We start from the raw sequence: 22470 nt of genomic DNA on the forward strand, positions 1-22470 counted from the left end.
CCAGTGAGAAGGGCAGTGGATCGGCAGGGAGGTCCAGCGTGTCGTGACTCATTCAGTCCCTCTTCAAGCTACAGCATGTGATCATGATTCACCCTCCCAAACCGTGTTTCTTTTGCAGGCTCTCACCTTTCACCCACACCTCATACTCTGGTGTCGCTTTTTCCTTGTTGTTCAGTTTCACGGTGCATTTGTATCTCCCTGAGTCACAGACCCGGACGTGGGGAATCAAATAACTCTCTCTGTTTGTCCTGGAGGAGACGTTGCGAAGCAGCACATCATCCTTGTAGAACAGCACCTGGTGCAGGGGCTGGACCGGCGAGGTGGTGCTGACATCCACGAGGCACTGCAGGGTCAGGTTCTCCCCGTTTTGCACCGTGTTTTGCGGCAGGATCTGCATGTGGATGCTGTTGATGGTGAAGGCTAAGGGCCGAGGGGAAGGAGAGCAGAACCACCCATGTGTTATCTCAGGAACAACACCACCATCATCATCATCAGATGGGTATCATCACCTCCTGCACAACAGAGCGTCCAGGGGTCCCAAGCGGGTGATGACTATGCGTGGTGGGTCAAGCACAGGGCAGTTGGTACTAAGTGGCTCATATTCCCACCGTGACAAGGTGGCAGGCTTCAGAGTGTGACAACTAAAACACGTCCAGGAGATGAGTGCAGCCAGTGAGCCGCCGCATCGTGGCCCTGGAGAGAGCCTAGGACTGGGGCAGAGGAACGCTCATGTCTCGGGTTACACTTACTGTGTGACCTTGGCTGATTAACCTCTCTGAATTCAACTTCCTCATCTCTAAAATGAGGTTATAATACATACATAGTAGGTTGTTGTAAGACAGAAGAGTAGAAAGTACCCAGTGCAGTGCCTGGCACACAGTAATTGTGGGATAAGTGATGGCTACCACTGTTCTGAAATCAATGACGACACACAGGAAATGCTCCACCACCCTCCCCCGCAACCCCTCCACCCCACCCCCAACCCTTCCATCCCCTCCATCCCCCACCCTAGCCTAACCAAATTAGCACAGTCTCAGCTGATGTTTTCTAGCTGATGAAGTCAGAAGCCTCACCAGATGAGTGACAACTTGAAACCACATTTTCTCACGGATCTTGCTTCCCTCTTTCACTTTGACTGCTAAGAAGTACAAGCCCCCAATTTTACCTCTAGCAACCTTTGGGATGCATTTTTCTGTGCTGAAAGAGTCATGGTTTTATTTGACTGCCTTAATTTTCTTCTCACTCTGATGTCCTTATTTTATCCTATTGAACAGTAATATACATAATTTTTATAAGTGGTCCCAAATCATTTTACAGACAGCAAAAGGTATAGCCAGGTAGCTAGCCAGAGATACTGGCAAAAAAACAAAAAAATTGTCTTTCTTTCTCTCTCTTTTCATAACATCAAATCTTTTTTGAACAACTTAAAATTTAACTTTAACATGTCCCAGGTTTTAACTGAATAGAACAGTCCATCCTTGTGCCTTTATTTCTGAGCATCTTAACAAAAAAATGGCATCTGATTAGTCACGAGATGAAACAAGGTGATTGTTTAGATGCATTTCTTACACCATTAATCTTCAAAACTCCCTTTTTTCGTCTTGCAGGTCCTGGTCTGAGGAGCTTATTGGGTGAGCTCTCAGAACAGAAGTTTCTTTTAACCGTGTTATTTTCCCATCAATTAATACATTCCCTTCCCAGGTAAGGACGGATAAGTCTCCCTACTCCTTCAGTACCTTCTCCTTCACTTTAAGTGATGATGGTTAGTGCAGTGATTCTATCAGGAGATAGTAGAGAGCAGGGGATGAGTGCAGAGTCAGACTTCCTGGACCAAATCCCATCTCTGCACACAACCTGTGTGTCTTTAGATAAGTTACTGAGCTTCTCTGAGCCTCAGTTTGCTTATCCATACAATGGACATTGTTGTTTAGTGGCTTAAGTCATATCCGACTCTTGCAATCCCATGGACTGTAGCCTGACAGGCTCTTCTGTCCATAGGATTTCCCAGACGAGAATACTGGAGTGGGTTGCTGCTTCCTTCTCCAGGGGATCTTTCTGACCCAGGGATTGAGCCTGAGTCTCCTACTTGGCAGGCAGATTCTCTACCACTGAGCCAGCAGGGAAGTCGCAATGGACATGATAACAGCAAGCGTAAAAGAGAAACAGTTTAAGTCCTTGGAGCACAGTTCCTGGCACAAAGCGCTTTCGAAATGTCAACTAGATTCTGTCAGTCACAGGTATAAAACCAGCTGTTGAGTCTTGGGCTCTCTAAAGCTCTTCCTTGTAGTCATATTTCTAGCAAATTTTTTTCAGGGGAAAAACAAAACAAAACAAAACAGGGTTTCCCTCGTGGCTCAGTGGTAAAGAGTCCCCCTAACAAAGCAGGAAACATAGGTTCGATACCTGATCTGGATCCGGGAAGATCCCACATGTGATGAAGCAACCAAACCCATGGGCCACAACTGCCGAGCCTGAGCTTCAGAGCCCGGGAGCTGCAACTACCGAGCCTGTGTGCCCTAGAGCCCGTGCGTTTCAATGAGAGAAGCTACCGCAATAAAGAGTAGCCCCCATTCACCACAACTAGAGAAAACCCCTCGCAGCAATGAAGACCCAGCATAGCCAAATAAATAATTAAAAATATATATTCTTAAATTTCTAAGGTGACTTACAACAACTTCCCCAGACTCCTGGTGTTAGTTACCCCTCTGGTTTGGGCTACTTTACTGTCATCATCTGAATGAAATGCACACCCGTGCCTGATACACTGGGGCACAGAACTGGGACCAGGAAGAAAGCAGAGTCGGACACACCTGGTCCAAACCCCTGGTCCCACAGCCATTAGCTGGGTGTCACTGGGAGTTATCTAACCCTTCCAGGATACCACCTCTCCTCCTATAAAGAGGGAACACTAATACTTGCCTTCCCTGGTATTTTGATCTCAAACAATAATGACCAAACCAAGGTGGCTGAGAGCACTGAAGGGGCAGGTCCACTTTGCCCAGTGCCTGGCCCCTGATTGACATCTCCTTCCCATTTCCTTAGCATCACTCATTCAGCAGATACTGGAGGGGCTGTCTCTGTGCCAGGCACTGCACCCAATGCTGGGGGCTCAGAGAAGGGTGGGACTGGCAGTTTCTGACCAGCCCTAGGGCGCTCTACCACTGTCTAACCAGTTAACAGCAAACTCGGCTAAAGCATCGGATAGTTGGTTTTTCAAGAGGAGGATGTTCACTAACGTAAGGCGCTTCCGCCACCTTGTTTTTCTAAGCAAACCTAACACACATCTGCTTAATAAATTAACTCAGCTGATTCGCTGCTAGGGATCTCACATTTCCACAGCCAGCCAGCGGGAGCAGACAAAGAAGAAGGGAAGGCAGGACAGAAGAAGGGGAAGCATTTATAAAATGTATCAAGATATGAATCCCAGCTCATTGACTTGATGCAACAGGCCAGCAGCCTCGGTTTTATCACCGTGACCACCACCTCCACCAACACCCTTCCGGTTTCCAGTCTTCAAGAGGGCCCCCCAGCGAGCCCTGCCTTCTACTGTCACACCAGCCAGTGGTCTCCTCCCACATCGGGCCAGGGTTGGTCTCAGGAACAACAATATTGCAAAAGTGCTAGTAGGTCACTTTTGAGATTAGCTTGTAATTGCATTTTTCCTCTTGGGTACCCCCTCCTCTTCTGGGATCACTCACTCTGCGCAAAGCCAGCTGCCATGTCATGAGCCTCCCTCTGCAGAGACCCACATGGTGAGGAATGGCCTCATGAGTGGGCTTAAAGGCAGAATCCACAGCATCCGACAAGCCCTCAGGTAAACCATAACCCCGACCAATATTTTACCTGCAACTTCCAGACAAACCCTGAGTCGGCACCACCCAACTAAGCCATTCCCAGACTCCTGCCCCTCAGAAACTGCGTGAGATGATAAATTATCTTAAACCACTGAGTCTGGGGATGATTTGTTAAGGACAAATACACCACACAACCTTCAAAAATCTCAAAAATCTCAAAAAAACCTGATTCTTAAGACACGTGTGTGCTCACTCTCTCAGTCGTGTCCAAGTCTTTGCAACTCTTTGGACGGCAGCCCACCAGTCTCCCCTGTCCGTGGGATTTCCCAGGCAAGAATATTGGAGTGGGTTGCCATTTCCCTCTCCAGGGGACCTTCCTGACCCAGGGATCGAACCTGAATCTCCTGTATCTTCTGCATTGGCAGGCGGATTCTTTACAGCTGAGCCTCCAGGGATGCGATCATTAAGATAATACGGAAAATAATATCCTCTTTGTGAATAAACTTTCCAGGAGCAGCCAAACTAGATTACTGTGTGTAGGGCTCATTATTTATACAACAGAGTGATTGCTACAACCCAGGCCTCCCTGAGGTTCACAGAGAGGTGTTAGGGGACCCATGAACCACCTCCAATTATATGTAAGTGTGTGTCTTTCTGGAGAGAGGACACCAAAGGTTCAGAACTGTAATGAAAAGGACACGGTTGAGAAGTGAATTGTTAGTTGCTCAGTCATGTCCAACTCTTTGCAACCCCATGGACTGTAGCCCTCCAGGCTGCTCTGTCCATGGGATTTCCCAGGCAAGAATACTTGAAAGGGTTGCCACTTCCTTCTCCAGGGGATCTTCCTGACCCCAGGATTGACCAGGGTTTCCCGCATCGCAGGCAGATTCTTTACCATCTGAGCCACCAGGGAAGCTCAAAGAAGACAGATTTTTTTTTAACCTGGAGAGATGAAGGCAGATGGAGAAGATCCAAAGGAAGAGAATCACCACAGCTCAGATGAGACACCGGGGGACCACGGCGCCAAGGCCCCACACCCTAAAACAAAGGGCCCTGCTTCCCGCCACCTCGGGCCAGTAGTCAGCGGATACTGATTCTCTGGGGAAGATGAGGCATCGCGACTCAGGCAGCTCCTCAGCCCTCCACCTGGAAATGACTCAGAAAGAAGTGGGTGGCTGGGGGCGGGTGGTAGAGAAGGAGGGACCATCCACCACTATCAGGAAAATACAGGGAGCCACAAAACACGGAGGCCCTGGTGACCCGCGAAGCTCAGCATGGAGTGTGCTGACCCAGCTCCCCTGAATCTCAGGCACCTCCAAGTTCAGTTCAAGTTCCTTTCAGGAAAACATTTCCTGAGCACCTGGTGCCAGGTGCTGGGATCACAAGGTGAATGAGAAAGCAGCCCTGTTGTCCTAGACGTGCAGGCTGGTGGGGACCCAGACAGCAGGACTAAGTGTTGTAAGGCCAGGAGGAAGGGGTGCCCAGGAGAGGCCAAGGCAAGTCTGAAGGAACTGACACCGGAACTGAGCCTTGGACCAGGACAGAAGGGATGGGTGGGAGACTCGGGGCAGGAGAACAGCATGTACCAGAGCACAGGGGCGGGAGAAATCAATGAATTCCGGGCACAGGTGGTTATAGGAACCGGAGAGTGGGGATGGGTAGGAGGGGCCAGAACAGAGGGCCTTGTCCACCAAGCTGACCCGCTGAGCCCTGTCCTCAGGGTCTTGGGAGGGGTGGAGGTTAAGAGGATGACAGGAACTTTAGAAAGATCACTGTGGGCTGGAAGGCGAGGCTGTAACTACGTGCATGAAGGTTCAGGTGAAAGCTGATGTGGCCTGAGCTCGGGCAGACACAGTGGGCTGAGGGGCAGGGATGGGCTTGAGAAATGTTTACTGGATGCAGAAGGACTTTGCTTTTTTGAGGGTGAAGAAAACGTTCTGGAGCTAGACAGTGGTGATGTTTGTACAACATTATGAGCGTACGGCAAGGGCATGGGTTCCATCCCTGGTGAGGGAACTAAGATCCTACATGCCATGCAGTGCAGCCAAAAAAGTATAAAATAATAATAATATTTGTTACATGTATTTGACCTGTTTGATTGGCCATGGGGATTGAGGTAAAGGGTGGAAGATAAGGTTCCTGGATTAGGTACCTGGGGGGGGGTGGGCGGGGGGAGGATAGAGGTGCAGCGGACTAAAGGAGACAAGGCCAGAGAAAGAGAAGGGCGGGACAAAGTCCTGGTGCTGCAGCTGGTGTGAGGGACCCTGGGGGATGACTAGGAGGAAACGTCAGCCATGGCCCTGGAGGAAGCCTGACCATCAGTGGAACAGCCAGAGCTGGAGTGGAACTGGAGGGTGGGCATGTGGAGGTGTGTGTTGGGGAGGGAGGAGGAGATGAGCTTCAGCGAGAATCAGACTCTGGGAAAGTCCAAGTCTCCCTAGGGAAAAAGTCCAAGTCCCTGTATCAGAAAGGTGGGAGAACACCAGGGCAGAGGGTTTACAAGGCCAAAGAAAGAGGCTTTGTGCAAACACTGGGGTCCTGAAGGCTAAGGTCTGGACGTGTTCATGCTATTTGGCATCTCCTCTTAGCGAGGATTCAGGAGGTGTAGGGTCCAAAGCCAGACCTGCCTGGTAGGGTCAACTGAGAGGTGAGGAAGCAGAGAAGTGATTAGAAACCAGGCTTCATAGGATTTCCCTGATGGTCCAGTGGTTAACACTCCGTGCTTCCACTGCAGAGGGCATGGGTTCAATCGCCCAGTCAGGGAACTAAGATTCCGAATACCAAGCAGCCCCAAAATAAAGAAATAAAGAAATAAATAATTAAATTAAAGAAACAAGGCTTCAGAGAAGTTTGACTGAGGAAGGGAGTAGATAGATAGGGGGACAGAAGATAAATGGGGGAGTTGTCTGTGATTTTTCTTTTTCCTAAAATAAAGTGTTACTAATCACATTTGTAGACTGAAAGAGCCACAAAGGCAGGGGTAGCTACTAAAAGTGGGGTAGGGGGATCAGTCAGTGACAGCATGAGATTCTGGGGGAGGGGGTGATGCCAGCGATGGGCTCAGAGCCCAGGTAGACCAGCTGGCCCTACCCAGCTGCAGGGTAGACATGGCCTCTGAAGCCAGGAGGGAAGCTGGGAGGACGGGTGGGGAGGCAGATAAGCCTGAAGCCGGGGCAGGGCGGGAAGTGGAGGGAGTTCCCTCCAGACAGCCTTGTGTTCTAGGTGAAGAGGGAGCTGAGGTCATCTCCTGAGACTGGCCAGCTAGGGTTGGGTGGGGGCCTGAGGTGAACGGAGAGGAAGGGCCAGGGCTGACCAAGCACCTCAATCCTGGAGCAGGCTGGCAGGTCACGCACATGGTCCTGGGTGGTCTAAGGAATGGTAGACCTGAGTCCCAGGCCCCCCACCTGGCTCTGCCATCACCCAGCGGTGACCCTGCACAGGCACCTTATGTAAAATAGGATGGAGGCCCGAGGAGGCAGTCGGAGAGCCTGAGGTCTTCCCCAAAGTTACAAAGACCTTTCTCTAGGGAACCTGGGCAAAGAGTGACTGACTTCCCCCTGAGGCAGGGACTGTGGGAGCCCTGTACCAAGGTCACAGGATAAAAGTCTCTGGGACTGACCAAGCCCCACTGAACTGTTGCCTTGAGCCTCCAGATCTAAACTGGCCCGTTCCCTGACCCAATATTGGGTAAAATACCCACCCTATCTGATGCAAAGAGCTGACTCATTTGAAAAGACCCTGATGCTGGGAAAGATTGAAGGCAGGAGGAGAAGGGGATGACAGAGGATGAGATGGTTGGATGGTATCACTGACTCAGTGGACATGAGTTTGGGTAAACTCCAGGAGTTGGTGATGGACAGGGAGGCCTGGCATCCTGCAGTCCATAGGACTGCAAAGAATCGGACTCGACTGAGCTACAAACACACACACATAGCACCCTAACCAATCACCTCACTGCCACCATTCCAGTAGGAATTGTCTGTCCTGGGGCTATAAAAACAGGCTACTAGCCTTAGAAATGGTTGTCAAAAATGTCTCTCCCTTGAGACAGCCTGCTGTTCTAACAGCATCTCCTACTCTAAGAAACTTTCTTCTCATCTCATTCTGCCTCGTGTCTGGAAATTCTTTTCCAAAATGCACATGACATTTTGGTATGGGGCTTGGTCATTCCAGAGATTTTTATCCTGTGACCTTGGTACATGCCCCAGGGGGCAGAAGACGCAGGGCTCCATAGGGATGAAGAACGGAGAGCTGAAGAAGTCACAGAGGTAGGGTGTGGTCTGAACCAAAGCAGAGGCACAAGGCTGCAGTGGATAGAGAGAGGAGGAGCTATGGGGGTGACGGTGAACTAGGATCATTGTTGCTACTGAGTCATTGAGACCCCGAGAACTGTAGTCCACCAGGCTCCTCTGTCCATGGGATTTTCCAGGCAAGAATACTTGAGTGGGTTGCCATTTCCTTCTCCAGGGGATCTTCCTGACCCATGGGTCAAACCCGAATCTCCTGCCTTGCAGGCGGATTCTTTACTGATGAGCCACTGGGGAAGCCCTGAGCTAGAACCATGATAAACCATTATTTTACTAATAATGTTGGGCAGGTGAGTCACCTCTTTAATCTCATCTCATACTGACTCATCACATTCATTTTACAGACTGAGAAAAAGGCTCAAAGAGGGACTTCCCTGGTGGTCCAGTGGTTGAGAGTCCACCTATCAATGCAGGGGACATGGGTTTGATCCCTGGTCTGGGAGGACTGTGGCAACTACGCCCATGACCACAACTACCGAAGCCTGCTCACTCTAGAACCCACAATTCCTAAAGACCGTGCTCTTGCAACAAAGAAGCCACCACAATGAGAAGTCCAGGCACAGCAACTGGAGAGTAACCCCTGCTCACTGCAACTAGACAAAGCCCCCAAACAGCAATGAAGACTCAGCACAGCCAAAAATAAGCAAAATTTTAAAACAAACAATAGTACAAAAAATAGTACTGAAGTGCCTCAAAAAAAAAAAAGGCTCCAAGAGATAGAGCAACAGCAGCTTTAAAGATCTGAGTCAAGCCTGTGCCTCCAAACTCCAGACAATTGGGTTTTGAGAAGGGGAGGTTCTATTGCCGGTGTTCTAACCAGCTCTTTTTGGACAAGTTCCTCTGAGGGACAGAGATTTCTTCGGTCAGTTAGTCTGATTATGAAGCCAATGGACATCCTGATTCTGTGGGTTGCCATGGGGATCAAACATCCTTCGAAGCACTTGGGCTATCACAGGAGACCTGCCAGATCGGCCTCATGAGCCCTCCCCACGCGAGTGACCGCTCCAAGCTGGGGCTCAACAAACAGCACCACACATATAAGGCATCTCCAAGCAGAAACCCAGTTACCCTGCCTCTGCCGACTGAAGTGACCTCTGACCAGGGCATCTCATTCTGTGAGCTCTCCCTCTATTCAGCCCCCAGACCCCGCCCAGTCCCTTACTTCACTCAGTCCCAGATGAAGCACAACAAAACCTGCTTATCTTAATGATTCAAAATCAGCTCTAAAGTGGATAACAGGCCAGATTTCAAAGTCAGGCAAAAACCCGCTTGCCCTGCCCCAGAACAAAACATTACAGGTATTTTGCAGATAATTCACAGGTATGTTAGATATCATGGCCTCATGGATAGATGGGAGATGATATCTAATCTGCTTTAGATCATTTAGGAGAGAAGTCATAACGACAATTGAAACTCTGTTCTGACTTCATGATTCTAACAAGTTGATTGTAGCTCATTTTTTAATTGGAGAAGGCAATGGCATTGGAGAAGGCAATGGCAACCCACTCCAGTATTCTTGCCTGGAGAATCCCAGGGATGGGGGAGCCTGGTGGGCTGCCGTCTATGGGGTCGCACAGAGTTGGACACAACTGAAGTGACTTAGCAGCAGCAGCAGCAGCATTTTTTAATAAAAACAATTGGGGATATGAAAAATAGATATGCTACGGTAGAGGGCTTCCCTAGTGGTCCAGTGGTTAAGAATCCACCTTGCAATGCGAGGGACAGCAGTGCGATTCCCGATCTGGGAAGATCCCACGTGCTGAGGAATAACTGAGCCTGTGAGCTACAACAAGAGAAGCCACCACAATGAGAAGCCCGCCACGCACCACAACTAGAGAGCAATCTCTGCTCGCCGCAGCTAAAACACCCCGAGTGCAGCGATAAGACCCACCACAGCCAAAAACTAAAATGAATCAAACAAATCTTAAAAATGAAAAAAGAAATTTATGGTAGAACAACAACACCAACAAAAAACAAATTGTGGAATCACTCACTTTCTAATCACCCCTCTCTTCACCCACCAATCCTAACAAGCAGAAAGAGTCACAGAAAGAGGTAATGAAGCTGGATGGGAATCTCACGACTTACAGTTTTCTTGACCTTTGAGGCTTGAACCTGGAAAAGACAGGAGAAATACGTTGATTTCATGAGCTTCCCTTCTCAAGAAGCTTACGTGATGTTGAGCAAGAGTGGGAACTCACAGAGCAGGAGTGTCAGCAGTGCTCCGAGCCACATCATGCCCCGCTGCGTCCACCTCAGCTGCATCCTGAGAGGAGCGGAGACTTTGGCGATCAGTTCTGCGTTGGGGCCATGCCCCGGGGGGCAGAAGACGCGTCTCTGGAGTCGCAGTTGAGAGACCCGCCCTGTGAAAAGCAGAGACCACGACTGGGAGCCTCTCCAGGCGCTGCGGACACACTGGCTGAGGCGCTGGTCAGGTAATGGCGGCCATGCTGGAAACCAGGAACAATGCCTGGGCGGCCTCATATCTCCTCAGGAAATGACTGGCCTTCCTGAGGGGCCACTGAGCGCAGCTGCTTTGTTTAGTTTGTTTGGGGTGGGGGGGAGGCATGAGTGACATTTGCCTCAGCGCTCCTGACCCTCTTTGTGTCTCCACTGGGTCCGGGGGCCCCCTTCTCATGGCAGCCTGAGAGGTTCCTCCCTCCCTTTCTCCAACCTTCCCACAAAGGGCTTCTCTCCCCGCACACTCAGCATATCTCTCTGCTTTTCCTCTGGCCCCTCCAAGGGGTCTCTTCTCACACAGCCCAAGTCTGGACCTCCTGCCTTTCCTGACACGGGCATGGAGTGGAGAGGACAGACTCTTCTTTTTAGAGAATTGCAGGTTTGTCAGGGAGACCCTGTAATGCCCTCCCCCCACTGCCCTCCAGAGAAAGTCCGTTTCCCATCCTTCACGGCCCAGCCCTTGCCTACCTCTCCAGCCTGGTCTCTCACTTCTTCCTTCCTTGCCCTGACCTCTGGTTGCTGAAATTTATAGTTCCCAGAACACATCACATGTCTGTGACTTTGCAATGCTCTGGCACCCTTTCCCCTCTCCTTTTCTGACGAATTCCTACCCATTCATCATAACCCAGTCGAGGCATCAATCCTTCAGCATCCCCCCTGTCTTCCCCACACTGAGCTGCCCTTCCTCTGGGCCCCCCTCACCTTCCTTTCTGAGACACTTTCTACCGTGTGCCCCTCCTCCCCAAGCAGACTGCTGGCTCCAGGGTGGCAGGCACAGTGCCTGGAGCCTAGTAAATGGTCAAAAAACACGAGTGAAATGGATGATTGACTGACAGAGGACAAGTTAACTGTATGGTCGGAAAGAGAGTATCAGTGCCTGGGGGATCACAGTGCTACTTTCTGAAAAGGTACTCTTGAATACCGTCACATGTAAAAGGTACTCTTGAATACTGTCACATGTAAATCTGGAAGTTTTGATAAGAGCTGTCAGAGGACAATGCGTGCAGAAAGGATTGCTTTTTTTCTTTTTTTTTTCTTGGTTGTTGTTGTTGTTATTGTTTCGTATTTTCCACTCCTCACTATAAACTGTCTTCTTCGGGAACCTGTTGGAAATTACCACCTCCCCACCCCCATCTACCAAACTTTAATTTGGCAGGAAAAGAAAGGAAACGTCATGAGTAATAAAATAAATGTCGGTGTCAAAGGTGACTTTTACCTACTGCAGAGTAAGCAACTTCTGCTTCTCAAAGTGACATTGAAGCAAGAGTGGTAAATGTCCCACCCCATGGCCCTAAGTTCCAAAGTAAACGTCCAAAAATTAGTCATTGTTTGATATACAATGCTAGTACTTTTAGAACACATCAAGAGAAAATAAAGCTTTATTTCAAAAATGTGGTACTGTTTTTTAAAAAAGTAGAAAAACTATATCCTACAATATACACAATGCACCAGAATAAATTCCAAATAGACCAATCTGAAGGTACAAATGAAACATAAAAATTCTAGAAGAAAACATAAAAGAATTCCTCATGCCTTGGGCAAAGACTGGTTTAACTATGATTTAAAATTCAAAAGTCATAATATGAAATGTTGGCAAATTATACTCCACAGATTAAAGTTCTGCTTTGCCCACCATCCCCTCAAAAGAGGTTCAATCAAGAGAAAAACTACAAACTGGAAAAAATGTTTGCAACTCCCATCATAGACAAAGAGCTAACTCTAATATGTGTATAAATGGACTCATATAATATGTACTTTTTTATTGTTTTATTTAGGGGGGAGTCTATCTTCTTTCAATCAGCATAATCAATCCTTCACCTTTTCTTTTTTATTGCTGAGTAACATTTCATTGCATGAAAATACCAGTTTGTTTATTCACCCACTTACGGGCATGTGGGTTGTTTCCAATTTTGACCTAATACAGATAGCGCTGCTATAAACAAGCCTTTGTCTGGACACATCCTTTCATTTCGCTTGAGTAAATACCTAGAAGTGGAATGCCTGGGCTTTATGGTAGACACTGCCGAACTGTTTACCACGATGATGACACCATTTTACATTCCCAACAGAGGCAGGTCACTCTTTCCCAATTTAGCCATTCTAATAGGGAGCATGTGTACATGCATGCTCAGTCAGGTCCAACTCTTTGTGAACCCAGGGACTATCGCCCGCCAGGCTCCTCTGTCCATGGAATATTCCAGGGAAGAATACTGGAGTGGGTTGACATTTCCTCTTCCAGGGGATCTTCCTGACCCAGGGATTAAACCCAAGTCTCCTGCACTGGCAGGCGGATTCTTTACCACTGATCCACCTGGGGAGCATAGTGCTTTCTTATTATGGTTTTAACTTGCATTTTCCTGATGACTAATGATATTGAACATATTTTTATGTGCTTATTTGTTATTTAATGGGTCTATTAAAATCTTTTGCTCTATTATTAGTTAGGTTGTTTGTTTTCTTAGTGGTGTACTTTTAGAATTCTTTATATATTCTGGATATAAGTCTTTTATCAATTATGTGATTTGCAAATATTTTCTCCTAGCTTGTGGCATTTTTTTTTTTTTTAATCTTCTTCAGTTCAGTCTCTCAGTTGTGTCTGATCCCACGGACTGCAGCATGCCAGGCTTCCCTGTCCATCACCAACTCCCGGAGCTTGCTCAAACTCATGTCCATTGAGTCGGTGATGCCATTCAACCATCTCATCCTGTCTTTTATCTTCTTAATGGTATCTTTTGATAAGCAGAAGCTTTAAATTTTTAAGACTGAAGCCAAATTTATCCATTTTTCCTTTTATGGATCACATCTAATGTACGGCATCTAAATGGATCAGATTTCCTTTTGGTGTCACGTCTAAAATATCTTTGCCCACCAAAGTCTCAAAATCTTTCCCCTATTTTTTTAAATTTCAATCTATTGTCTATTTTGAGTTAACTTTTGTACATGATACAAGACGTGGATCAAAGTTCTCTCTCTTTTTTTTTTGCATATGGATGTCCAATTGTTCTGGCATTGTTTGTTGAAAAGAATCTCTTTTGTCCAGTTAATTCTCCTTGAACTTCTGCTGAAAATCAGTTGTCCATATGTGAGCACATATATTCTGGAGTCTGTATTCTATTCCACTGATCTATGTGTTTACCTTTATGCAGTACCATCCAGTTTTGATTTCTGTAGCTTTAAAATACATCCTGAAGTCAGGTAGTGTTACTCCTCAAACATTTCTCTTCCTTTTCAAGGTTATTTGGACTATTCTAAACCCTTCATCCTTCCATATAGCTTTAAAATCAACTTCTCAATTTCAACCCCAAAAAGAAGGCTTCCAAAAATTTCATTGGAATTTCATTGAAATTCATGGAAATCAATTTGGGAAGAACTGATGACCTAACAATACTGAGTATCTGACCCATGAACATGGCATATGTCTCCATTTATTTGTCTTCTTCACTTTCTCTCAACAGTTTTATAGTTTTCAGTATATTTTTCATTATAAACTGTGCCCCTTTTAGTTTTTAAATCATGTGAATATATCGGGGTGTTGGAAATCATTTGAAATGGCTGTTGTAGGGACTTCCCTAGCAGTCCAGTGGCTAAGATTTCATGCTTCCATTGCAGGGGGCCCAGGTTTGTTCCCTGGTCAGGGAACTAGATCCCACATGATGCAATTAACAGCCTGTTTGCCCACAACTAAAGATTCTGCATGCTGCAACTAAAATCTAAGATCTCACATGCTGCAACTAAGACCTGGTACAGTCAAGTGAATAAATATTTTTAAAATGATAATAACAAAATAAAACAACTCCTGTACTCATCCCCTACCCCAACCCAGGCAGCACAGCAGGGTGACCTGGGCTAAGGCCCAGAGTCAAGACGACATGGGGCTGGTTCTTCACAGGACTTGCAGGTCCTCTTGAGAGAGCCTCCCTCACCATTCTCCATGAGTTTGTCTGTCTGTCTCCCTCTCACTCTCTTTCCAGGGGAACCACCCCTTCTAGTTTTCGTGGAAATCTCTTCCGTTTCTCTTGTGCCTTGGCTGTGAGATAAGAACTGAAGCATATATTCTCCATCACTAATTTTTTTCCTTGAAAAGATAATCATGCTGCTTAGTTTTCATTTGTAAAGTTTGACTGTCTTAATCAAAGTTAAAAATGTATCAAAGGGGGGACTTCCCTGGTGGTCCAGAGCTCAAGAATCCGCCTTGCGATTCAGAGGACAAGGGTTCCATCCCTGGTCAGGGAAATTAAATACCACATGCTACAGAGCAGCTAAGCCTGAGTGCCACAACTCCTGAAGTCTGTGCGCCGCAACTAGAGAATCCGTGCACCAAAACGAAGATCCTGAATGCAGCAACTGAAACCCAATGCAGTCTAATTAATTAATCAAAAGGTGGAAAGGAATTTTTCTCTACTTCATCTTTTTAAAAATAGGCAATCAGCTGACTTTCTATATGTATGTGGCCCCCATATATCTTCCCGTTCCTTCCTCTGGCTCTTTCTGGATTCCTTAATCATAAAAAAAAAAAAATTCACATAACTATCTCAACTCCTTGGTAAATAATTAAGAAACTGACTCCCACATTGCCAAGGATGGAGACCCCAGGAGTGCCCACCAAGCAGGAAGAGCGGGAACCTGTTGCTCCCACAGCACTGCTCTCTTCTCCCTCTTCTCAGGAGGACAGGTGCTGTCTACATGCTGTGCTTCTGCCTTCAAACACCAGGGATATCACAAATCCAAATCACTGCAATTCACTAGCCACCTGAAAAAGCTGCCTGGCAGGATAAACTTCAGGAAGTGGTTTTTCTGAGAAGCTGAGGTGGGTGTGGGAGGAAGAGACAGGCAACAAGGATGTCAGAGGGCCACGGGCACCCAGCAGAACCAACCCCCCATCTGTTTCATGACTACAGTGATAGGAAATAAGATATCAGTCATTTCCCCCAGCCGTGACCTGTGACTGGCCTGTGACCGGAGGTCTGATTAATTAACCTTGGCCAGTTAACGAGTGGGCCTAATCCCGCGTTGGCCAGATTTGAAAGTCACCTCACGGATGTGTACTAATACACAGATCAGAAGCCTGGGTTTCCAGTCCTTTCTCTGCAGCTCAGCAGGGTTAGGGTTTTGAGGTTCACTTTCTGCTCCTATAAAATGGAAATAGTATGCCCACTCACACTGGAGACACATAGACAACAAAAGAGTCTGAAATGCAGTACTTGGATGCAATCTCAAAAGCGACAAAATGATCTCTGTTTGTTTCCAAGGCAAACCATTCAATGTCACAGTAATCCAAGTCTATGCCCCAACCAGTAAAGCTGAAGAAGCTGAAGCTGACCGGTTCTATGAAGACCTACAAGACCTTTTAGAACTAACACCCAAAAAAGATGTTCTTTTCATTATAGGAGACTGGAATGCAAAAGTAGGAAGCCAAGAAACATCTGGAGTAACAGGCAAAATTGGCCTTGGAGTACAGAATGAAGCAGGGCAAAAGGCTAATAGAGTTTTGCCAAGAAAACCCACTCATCATAGCAAACACCCTCTTCCAACAAGACAAGAGACGACTCTACATGTGGACATCACCAGATGGTCAATACCAAAAATCAGATTGATTATATTCTTTGCGGCCAAAAATGGAGAAGTTTTATACAGTCAGCAAAAACAAGACCAGGAGCTGACTGTGTCTCAGATCATGAACTCCTTATTGCCAAATTTAGCCTTCAATTATTGAAGAAAGTAGGGAAAACCACTCATGTAAGACCTAAATCAAATCCCTTACAATTATACAGCAGAAGTGAGAAATAGATTCAAGGGATTAGATCTGATAGACACAGTGCCTGAAGAACTACAGACATTGTATAGGAGATGGAGGTTCATGACACTGTACAGGAGATGGAGGTCAAGAACATCCCCAAGAAAAAGAAATGCAAAAAAGCAAAATGGCTGTCTGGGGAGGCCTTACAAATAGCTGTGAATAGAAGAGAAGTGAAAGGAGAAAAAGAAAGAGATACTCATTCGAATGCAAAGTTCCAAAGAATAGCAAGGGGAGATAAGAAATCCTTCCTCAATGATCAATGCAAAGAAATAGAGGAAAACAATAAAACAGGAAAGACTAGAGATCTCTTCAAGAGATCTCTATTAGAGATACCAAGGGAATATTTCATATAAAGATGGGCTCAATAAAGGACAGAAATTGTATGGACCTAACAGAAGCAGAAGATATTAAGAAGAGGTGGCAAGAATACACAGAACTATACAAAAAAGATCTTCATGACCCACATAACCATGATCGTATGATCACTCACCTAGAGCCAGACATCCTGGAATGTGAAGTCAAGTGGGCCTTAGGAAACATCATTACAAACAAAGCTAGTGGAGGTGATGGAATTCCAGTTGAACTATTTCAAATCCTGAAAGATGATGCTGTGGAAGTGCTGCACTCAATATGCCAGCAAATTTGGAAAACTCAGCAGTGGCCACAGGACTGGAAAAGGTTAGTTTTCATTCCAATCCCAAAGAAAGGCAATGCCAAAGAGTGTTCAAACTATCGCACAATTGCACTCCTCTCGCAGGCTAGTAATGTAGTGCTCAAAATTCTCCAAGCCAGGCTCCAATAGTACAAGAACCATGAACTTCCAGATGTTCAAGCTGGATTTAGAAAAGGCAGAGGAACCAGAGATCAAATTGCCAACATCTGTTGGATCATCGAAAAAGCAAGAAAGTTCCAGAAAAACATCTGTTTCTGCTTTATTGACTATGCCAAAGCCTTTGACTGTGTGGATCACAAGAAACTGTGGAAAAATTCTGAAAGAGATGGGAATACTAAACCACCTGATCTGCCTCTTGAGAAATCTGTATGCAGGTCAGGAAGCAACAGTTATAACTGGACATGGAACAACAGACTGGTTCCAAATTGGGAAAGGAGTACATCAAGGCTATATATTGTCACCTTGCTTATTTAACTTATATGCAGAGTACATCATGAGAAACGCTGGACTGGATGAAGCACAAGCTGGAATCAAGATTGCCAGGAAAAATATCAATAACCTCAGATATGCAGATGACACCACCCTTATGGCAGAAAGCGAAGAAGAACTAAAGAGCCTCTTGAAAGTAAAAGAAGAGAGTGAAAAAGTTGGCTTAAAACTCAACATTCAGAAAACGAAGATCATGGCCTCTGGTCCCATCACTTCATGGGAAATAGATGGGGAAACAGTGGAAACAGTGGCTGACTTTATTTTGGGGGGCTCCAAAAATCACTGCAGATGGTGACTGCAGCCATGAAATTAAAAGACGCTTGCTCCTTGGGAAAAAAGTTATGACCAACCTAGATAGCATATTGTAAAGCAGAGACATTACTTTGCCAACAAAGGCCCATTTAGTCAAAGCTATGGTTTTTCCAGTAGTCATGTATGGATGTGAGAGTTGGACTATAAGGAAAGCTAAGCAGCAAAGAATTGATGCTTTTGAACTGTGGTGCTGGAGAAGACTCTTGAGAGTCCCTTGGACTGCAAGGAGATACAAAAGATCTAAAGGAAATTTTAGATCCTAAAGGAAATCAGTCCATCCTAAAGGAAATCAGTCTATCCTAAAGGAAATCAGTCCTGAATATTCATTGGAAGGACTGATGTTGAAGCTGAAACTCAAATACTTTGGCCACCTGATGCAAAGAACTGACTCACTGGAAAAGACCCTGATGCTGGGCAAGACTGAAGGCAGGAGGAGAAGGGGATCACAGAGGATGAGATGGTTGGATGGCATCAGTGACTCGATGGACGTGAGTTTGAGCATGCTCCGGGAGTTGGTGATGGATAGGGAAGCCTGGTGTGCTAAAGTCCATGGGGTTACAAAGAGTCAGACAGCTGAGCAACTGAACTAAACTGACTCTCAATTGTAGGATGTGGGATCTAGTTCCCTGACCAGGGATTGAACCTAGACCTCTTGCATTGGGAGTGAGGAGTCTTAGCCACTAGACCAGCAGAGAAGTCCCTCCAGTTACATTTTAATTTCACAGAAGCAACAAGTCATTTTTTGGTGTGTCTCACATTTTGCATGGGACATTCCCAGTGATTATTCATTGTTGATTAGAAACTCATATGAAACTAGGCATCCTGTATGTTAACTGACAGCCCTCACTCAGGACCTCTTGTGGGTAGCAGTCCATGTCAGGAATGCTTCTGCTAACCTGGAGTCATAAGTAGAAAAGTCAGAACTTCCAGGGGCTAACGCCATCCATTCCCAATTTTTGCTTTTTCGGGTATTTGAATGGACATCAGGGGGAAACACAGGCTTCCTTGATGGCTCAATGGGTAAGGAATCTGCCTGCAATGCAGGAGACAAAGGTTTGATCCCTGGGTCAGAAAGATCCCTTGGAGAAGGAAATGGCAACCCACTGCAGTATTCTTGCCTGGGAAATCCCATGGACCGAGGAGCCGGGTGGGCTACAGTCCAAAGGATTTCAAAGGGTCGGACACAAATGATCACGAGCAGAGAGGGACACAGAGAGGGAAATAAGGCACTAAGCCAGCTGCAGACCAGAGGGAGTGTCAGGAACGCTCCGCTCGAGGCCAGGCCCCATCAGGAAGAAGTATCGATGATGCCCTAGAAGAAAAGGTGGCGTCTCTCAGTCCAAGCAGACACCAGGCCAAGCTCCAGGAAAGACAAAGGCCTGGCTCTGCACGCCAGAGGTTTGGAGAGGAGGCTGCCCTATCCCTGGATATACTTCAGTTCCTGCCTTGGTGGAGTTTATAGTCTAATTGGAGAGGCATGAAACCCAAGTACCCAAGAAAGTGAATTCACAGCCACAAAGTGTGTTAATTGTTATAAAGAAACAGAAACTGGCACAGTGATAGAGGAAAGTCAGAGGGGTGGTGGATGGGGAGTGGCTTCCTTAGACTGGATAGTTGTGTGCATACTAAGTCACTTCAGTTCAGTTGTGTCTGACTTTTGATCTCATGGACAGGCTCCTCTGTTCATGCAGTCCTCCAGTCAAGAACATTGAAGTGGGCTGCCATTCTCTTTTCCAGGGGATCTTTCTGACCCAGGATCAAACCCGGGTCTCCTGCATGGCAGGCAGATTCTTTACCATCTGAGACCAGGAAAGCCCTGGCCAAGAGCAAAGCAGCCACCATTTTTCCAACCTGTTCTCTTAAAGCTCTGGGCTTTAGAAATCCATCCTTCTCCTAACATTTTATTTATCTTATTTATTTTTTCGGCTGTGCTGGGTCTTTGGTTGCAGTACGCAGGCTTTTTTCTTGCATCACACGGGCTCTCTAGTTGCAGTGCATGGGTCCACGCCTTGTGGGTTCTTAGTTCCCCAACCAGGAATGGTAACCCTCGTCCCCAGCAATGGAAGGCGGATTCTTAACCACTGGACCACGACGAAAGTCCCCACCCTTCTCCTAACATTTTAATATTAATATTAGGGATTGAGGAGAAGTAGCAGAAACACAGAAGGCAGGAAACAGGAATGTTGGCTGATGGCTGCTGTTCATATCATCTCTTTATGACTTGCTCACCTCTGCACATAGACTCTAGGAGTTTAAGAAAGAAAAACACTTTCAAGTACTTAAAACACTGCCTGCTGGAGTGGTTCTCAGTCTAGCCTGGGTGTGGGTAGCCAGCCCAACCGGCTTTCGCGGGGTCAGCAGAAGTGCATTTCCATTTCTTATCATAATCATCTATGTGTCAGCTCGATTTTAACAGGAAATCTGGCTAGGGCAGCCGCAGAGGAAGCAGAGGTCAGGAGTTGTGAGGGCCCTCTCATCTTGGTTCTCAGCAGACCCCTCCATCCCCTGCTTTGAAAGGAAACAATGGTTCTTGCCTAAGAGGCTTCACCTCCCCAGCCTTTTGGGCCAAGCAGATTGGTGCTATTCCTGGGCTGGACCTCCAGCTGATGGAGGTGTTGGGGTGGGGCAAACTGGTCACCCTCTCATATTTAGCCTAAAACTCAGAAAATATACTGAGTTTTAATAAAGGAGGTGGGGTGGAGGTAAGGAATCGTAAACCCACAGATCACAGGGGCCTGTGCAAAACTCCAGCAGGGACTTCCCTGGTGGTCCAGTGGTTAAGAATCTGCCTCCTAGTGCAGGGGACACAGATTTGACTCCTCGTCCGGGAAGATGCCACATGCCATGGGGCAACTGAGCCCATGTACCACAACTACTGAAGCCCGAAATCTATAGCCCATGCTCAGAAACAAGAGAAGCCATCACAGTGAGAAGCCCACAGACCACAACTAGAGAAAAGCCTGCACGCAGCGATGAAGACCCAGTGCAGTCACAAGTCAGTCAGTCCAGCAGGTTATTTATTAGGGATGTAAAAACTTTATGTTGTATCTAAGCATTTCCTAAAATCTTTCCTAATGAGTTATGGCTCTCACTGTGTGCAGAACATCAATAAAGCCTTCATCAAAGAAACACACACACACATACACACACACATATACAGAGGGGGCCCAGACCTCTGTGGCTGGAATAAATTTAGGGAAGGGTGGAGAACAGGGAGTCTAGGCCAGACGCAAGAGCTTGGCCGGTGAGGGTCACGCCCAGGAGGAGTTAGGTCATGTATTAAGGGCTAGATGAGGCCAGAGTCATGAAGGAGGAGGGGACAGGAGGAGAGGTGCTCAGTGAAGCGACGGAAATGGGGTTCGAGCACCCAGTAGATAGTATAGATCAGAGCAGAACTCTTACAGGTTGGCAGAGAGCAGTTTCAGTTACCAGGGAGGAAGTAGAAATGACCAAATATCAGCAAATATCTTCTAAAAGTAGGTCAGAACACATTAACCTGGTTTCTTCTGTAGTTAGAGTTACTAACAATCTAGGGTTACTAGATTGTTGAGTGAGTAAATCCTGCAGGTATAGGGCTTGTGGATTTCAGCAAGATGTCTGACTGGGTGTGTCCTGGGGTCCTCATGGAGAAGAATGTGGCATCTATCGTGTGTGGCATCTATCTAAATAGCTTTGATCAAGGTCAATTCAAAAGATATCTGTAGGAACCTCCCTGGCGGTCCAGCGGTTAAGACTCTGTGCTTCCAAAGCAGAGGGTGCAGGGTTCCATCCCTGGTCAGGGAACTAGGATCCCACATGCCACATGGCATGGCCAGAAAATAAAAATAAATAAGTAACTAACCAAGTAAAGGTTCACAGAAGTGGTGCATCACTGATCCAAGATGACATTAAAAAAAAAAAGACATCCCATAGTGGAGTGCCACATGGCTCTAAGAACATGCTGACTGGACCCCTGAATGACACAGCACGGAGAGAGATAGATGCGTAAGAGGCCAAATGACAGGATCAGTAGTAAAAAGTCGTCACTAGGAGGGTGCAATGCGCCAAATGATGATGCACAATAGAAAGCTAAAGTTCCTCAAAGCTGACCTTGCATATACAGGATGATGACGAGGGACATGTTGCTTAACAGCAGGATATGTAGTGGAAAGACTGATGAGTTTGAAAGGAGTGTGGCTGCCATCCTGGTTGATGGCATTAATGAAAGTAAAGAGTTCAGAAGAGGGGAGAAGACCGCCCCACTGTATTTTGTCACACACGCCCAGTTCAGGGGATGATGCCCCAAAGCATATGGAGGGGTGATCAAAATGCCACAGGCAAGGGACCTTCAAAAACCACATCATAAGAGGAGCATTTGAAGGAAGCGGAAATGCTAAGACCAAGAAGGAAGATTTGGGAAGATCTGATGATTATCTTTAAATATTGAATTATTTATTCATTCATTTAAAATTTTTATTTATTTTTTATAGTAGGTCCTTGTTGATTATCTATTTTAAATATACCAGTGTTCACATGTCAAACCAAACTCCTAATCTATCCTTCCCCTCACTCTTCCCCTGCCATAACCATAAGTTCAATTCTCTTAAGTCTATGAGTCTGTTTCTATTTTGTAAGTAAGTTCATTTGTATAATTTTTTT

The 22470-nt window shown here is 46.5% G+C and overlaps 1 protein-coding gene across 24 annotated transcripts in view; it reads right to left on the bottom strand.

Annotated features, from left to right (window-relative positions):
• Positions 1–22470, bottom strand: part of PECAM1 (platelet and endothelial cell adhesion molecule 1) — a 129939-nt gene that overhangs the window by 83447 nt on the left and 24022 nt on the right. For 8 of the 24 annotated variants that reach the window (XM_069541777.1, XM_069541774.1, XM_069541789.1 and 5 more), the window contains exons 1-4: positions 11030–11258; positions 10303–10464; positions 10190–10216; positions 127–420 (exon numbers count right to left, since the gene is read on the bottom strand). In XM_069541777.1, coding sequence (XP_069397878.1) covers positions 127–420; positions 10190–10216; positions 10303–10366 — 385 coding nt within the window. In that variant the 5' untranslated portion in view covers positions 10367–10464; positions 11030–11258. Of the gene's footprint in view, positions 1–126; positions 421–10189; positions 10217–10302; positions 10807–11029; positions 11259–22470 lie in introns of those variants that run through there. The other 16 variants (XM_069541769.1, XM_069541767.1, XM_069541766.1 and 13 more) reach the window with 4 other exon arrangements.

Source organism: Ovis canadensis, chromosome 11, assembly GCF_042477335.2.
Source record: "Ovis canadensis isolate MfBH-ARS-UI-01 breed Bighorn chromosome 11, ARS-UI_OviCan_v2, whole genome shotgun sequence".
Lineage (NCBI taxonomy): Eukaryota > Metazoa > Chordata > Mammalia > Artiodactyla > Bovidae > Ovis > Ovis canadensis.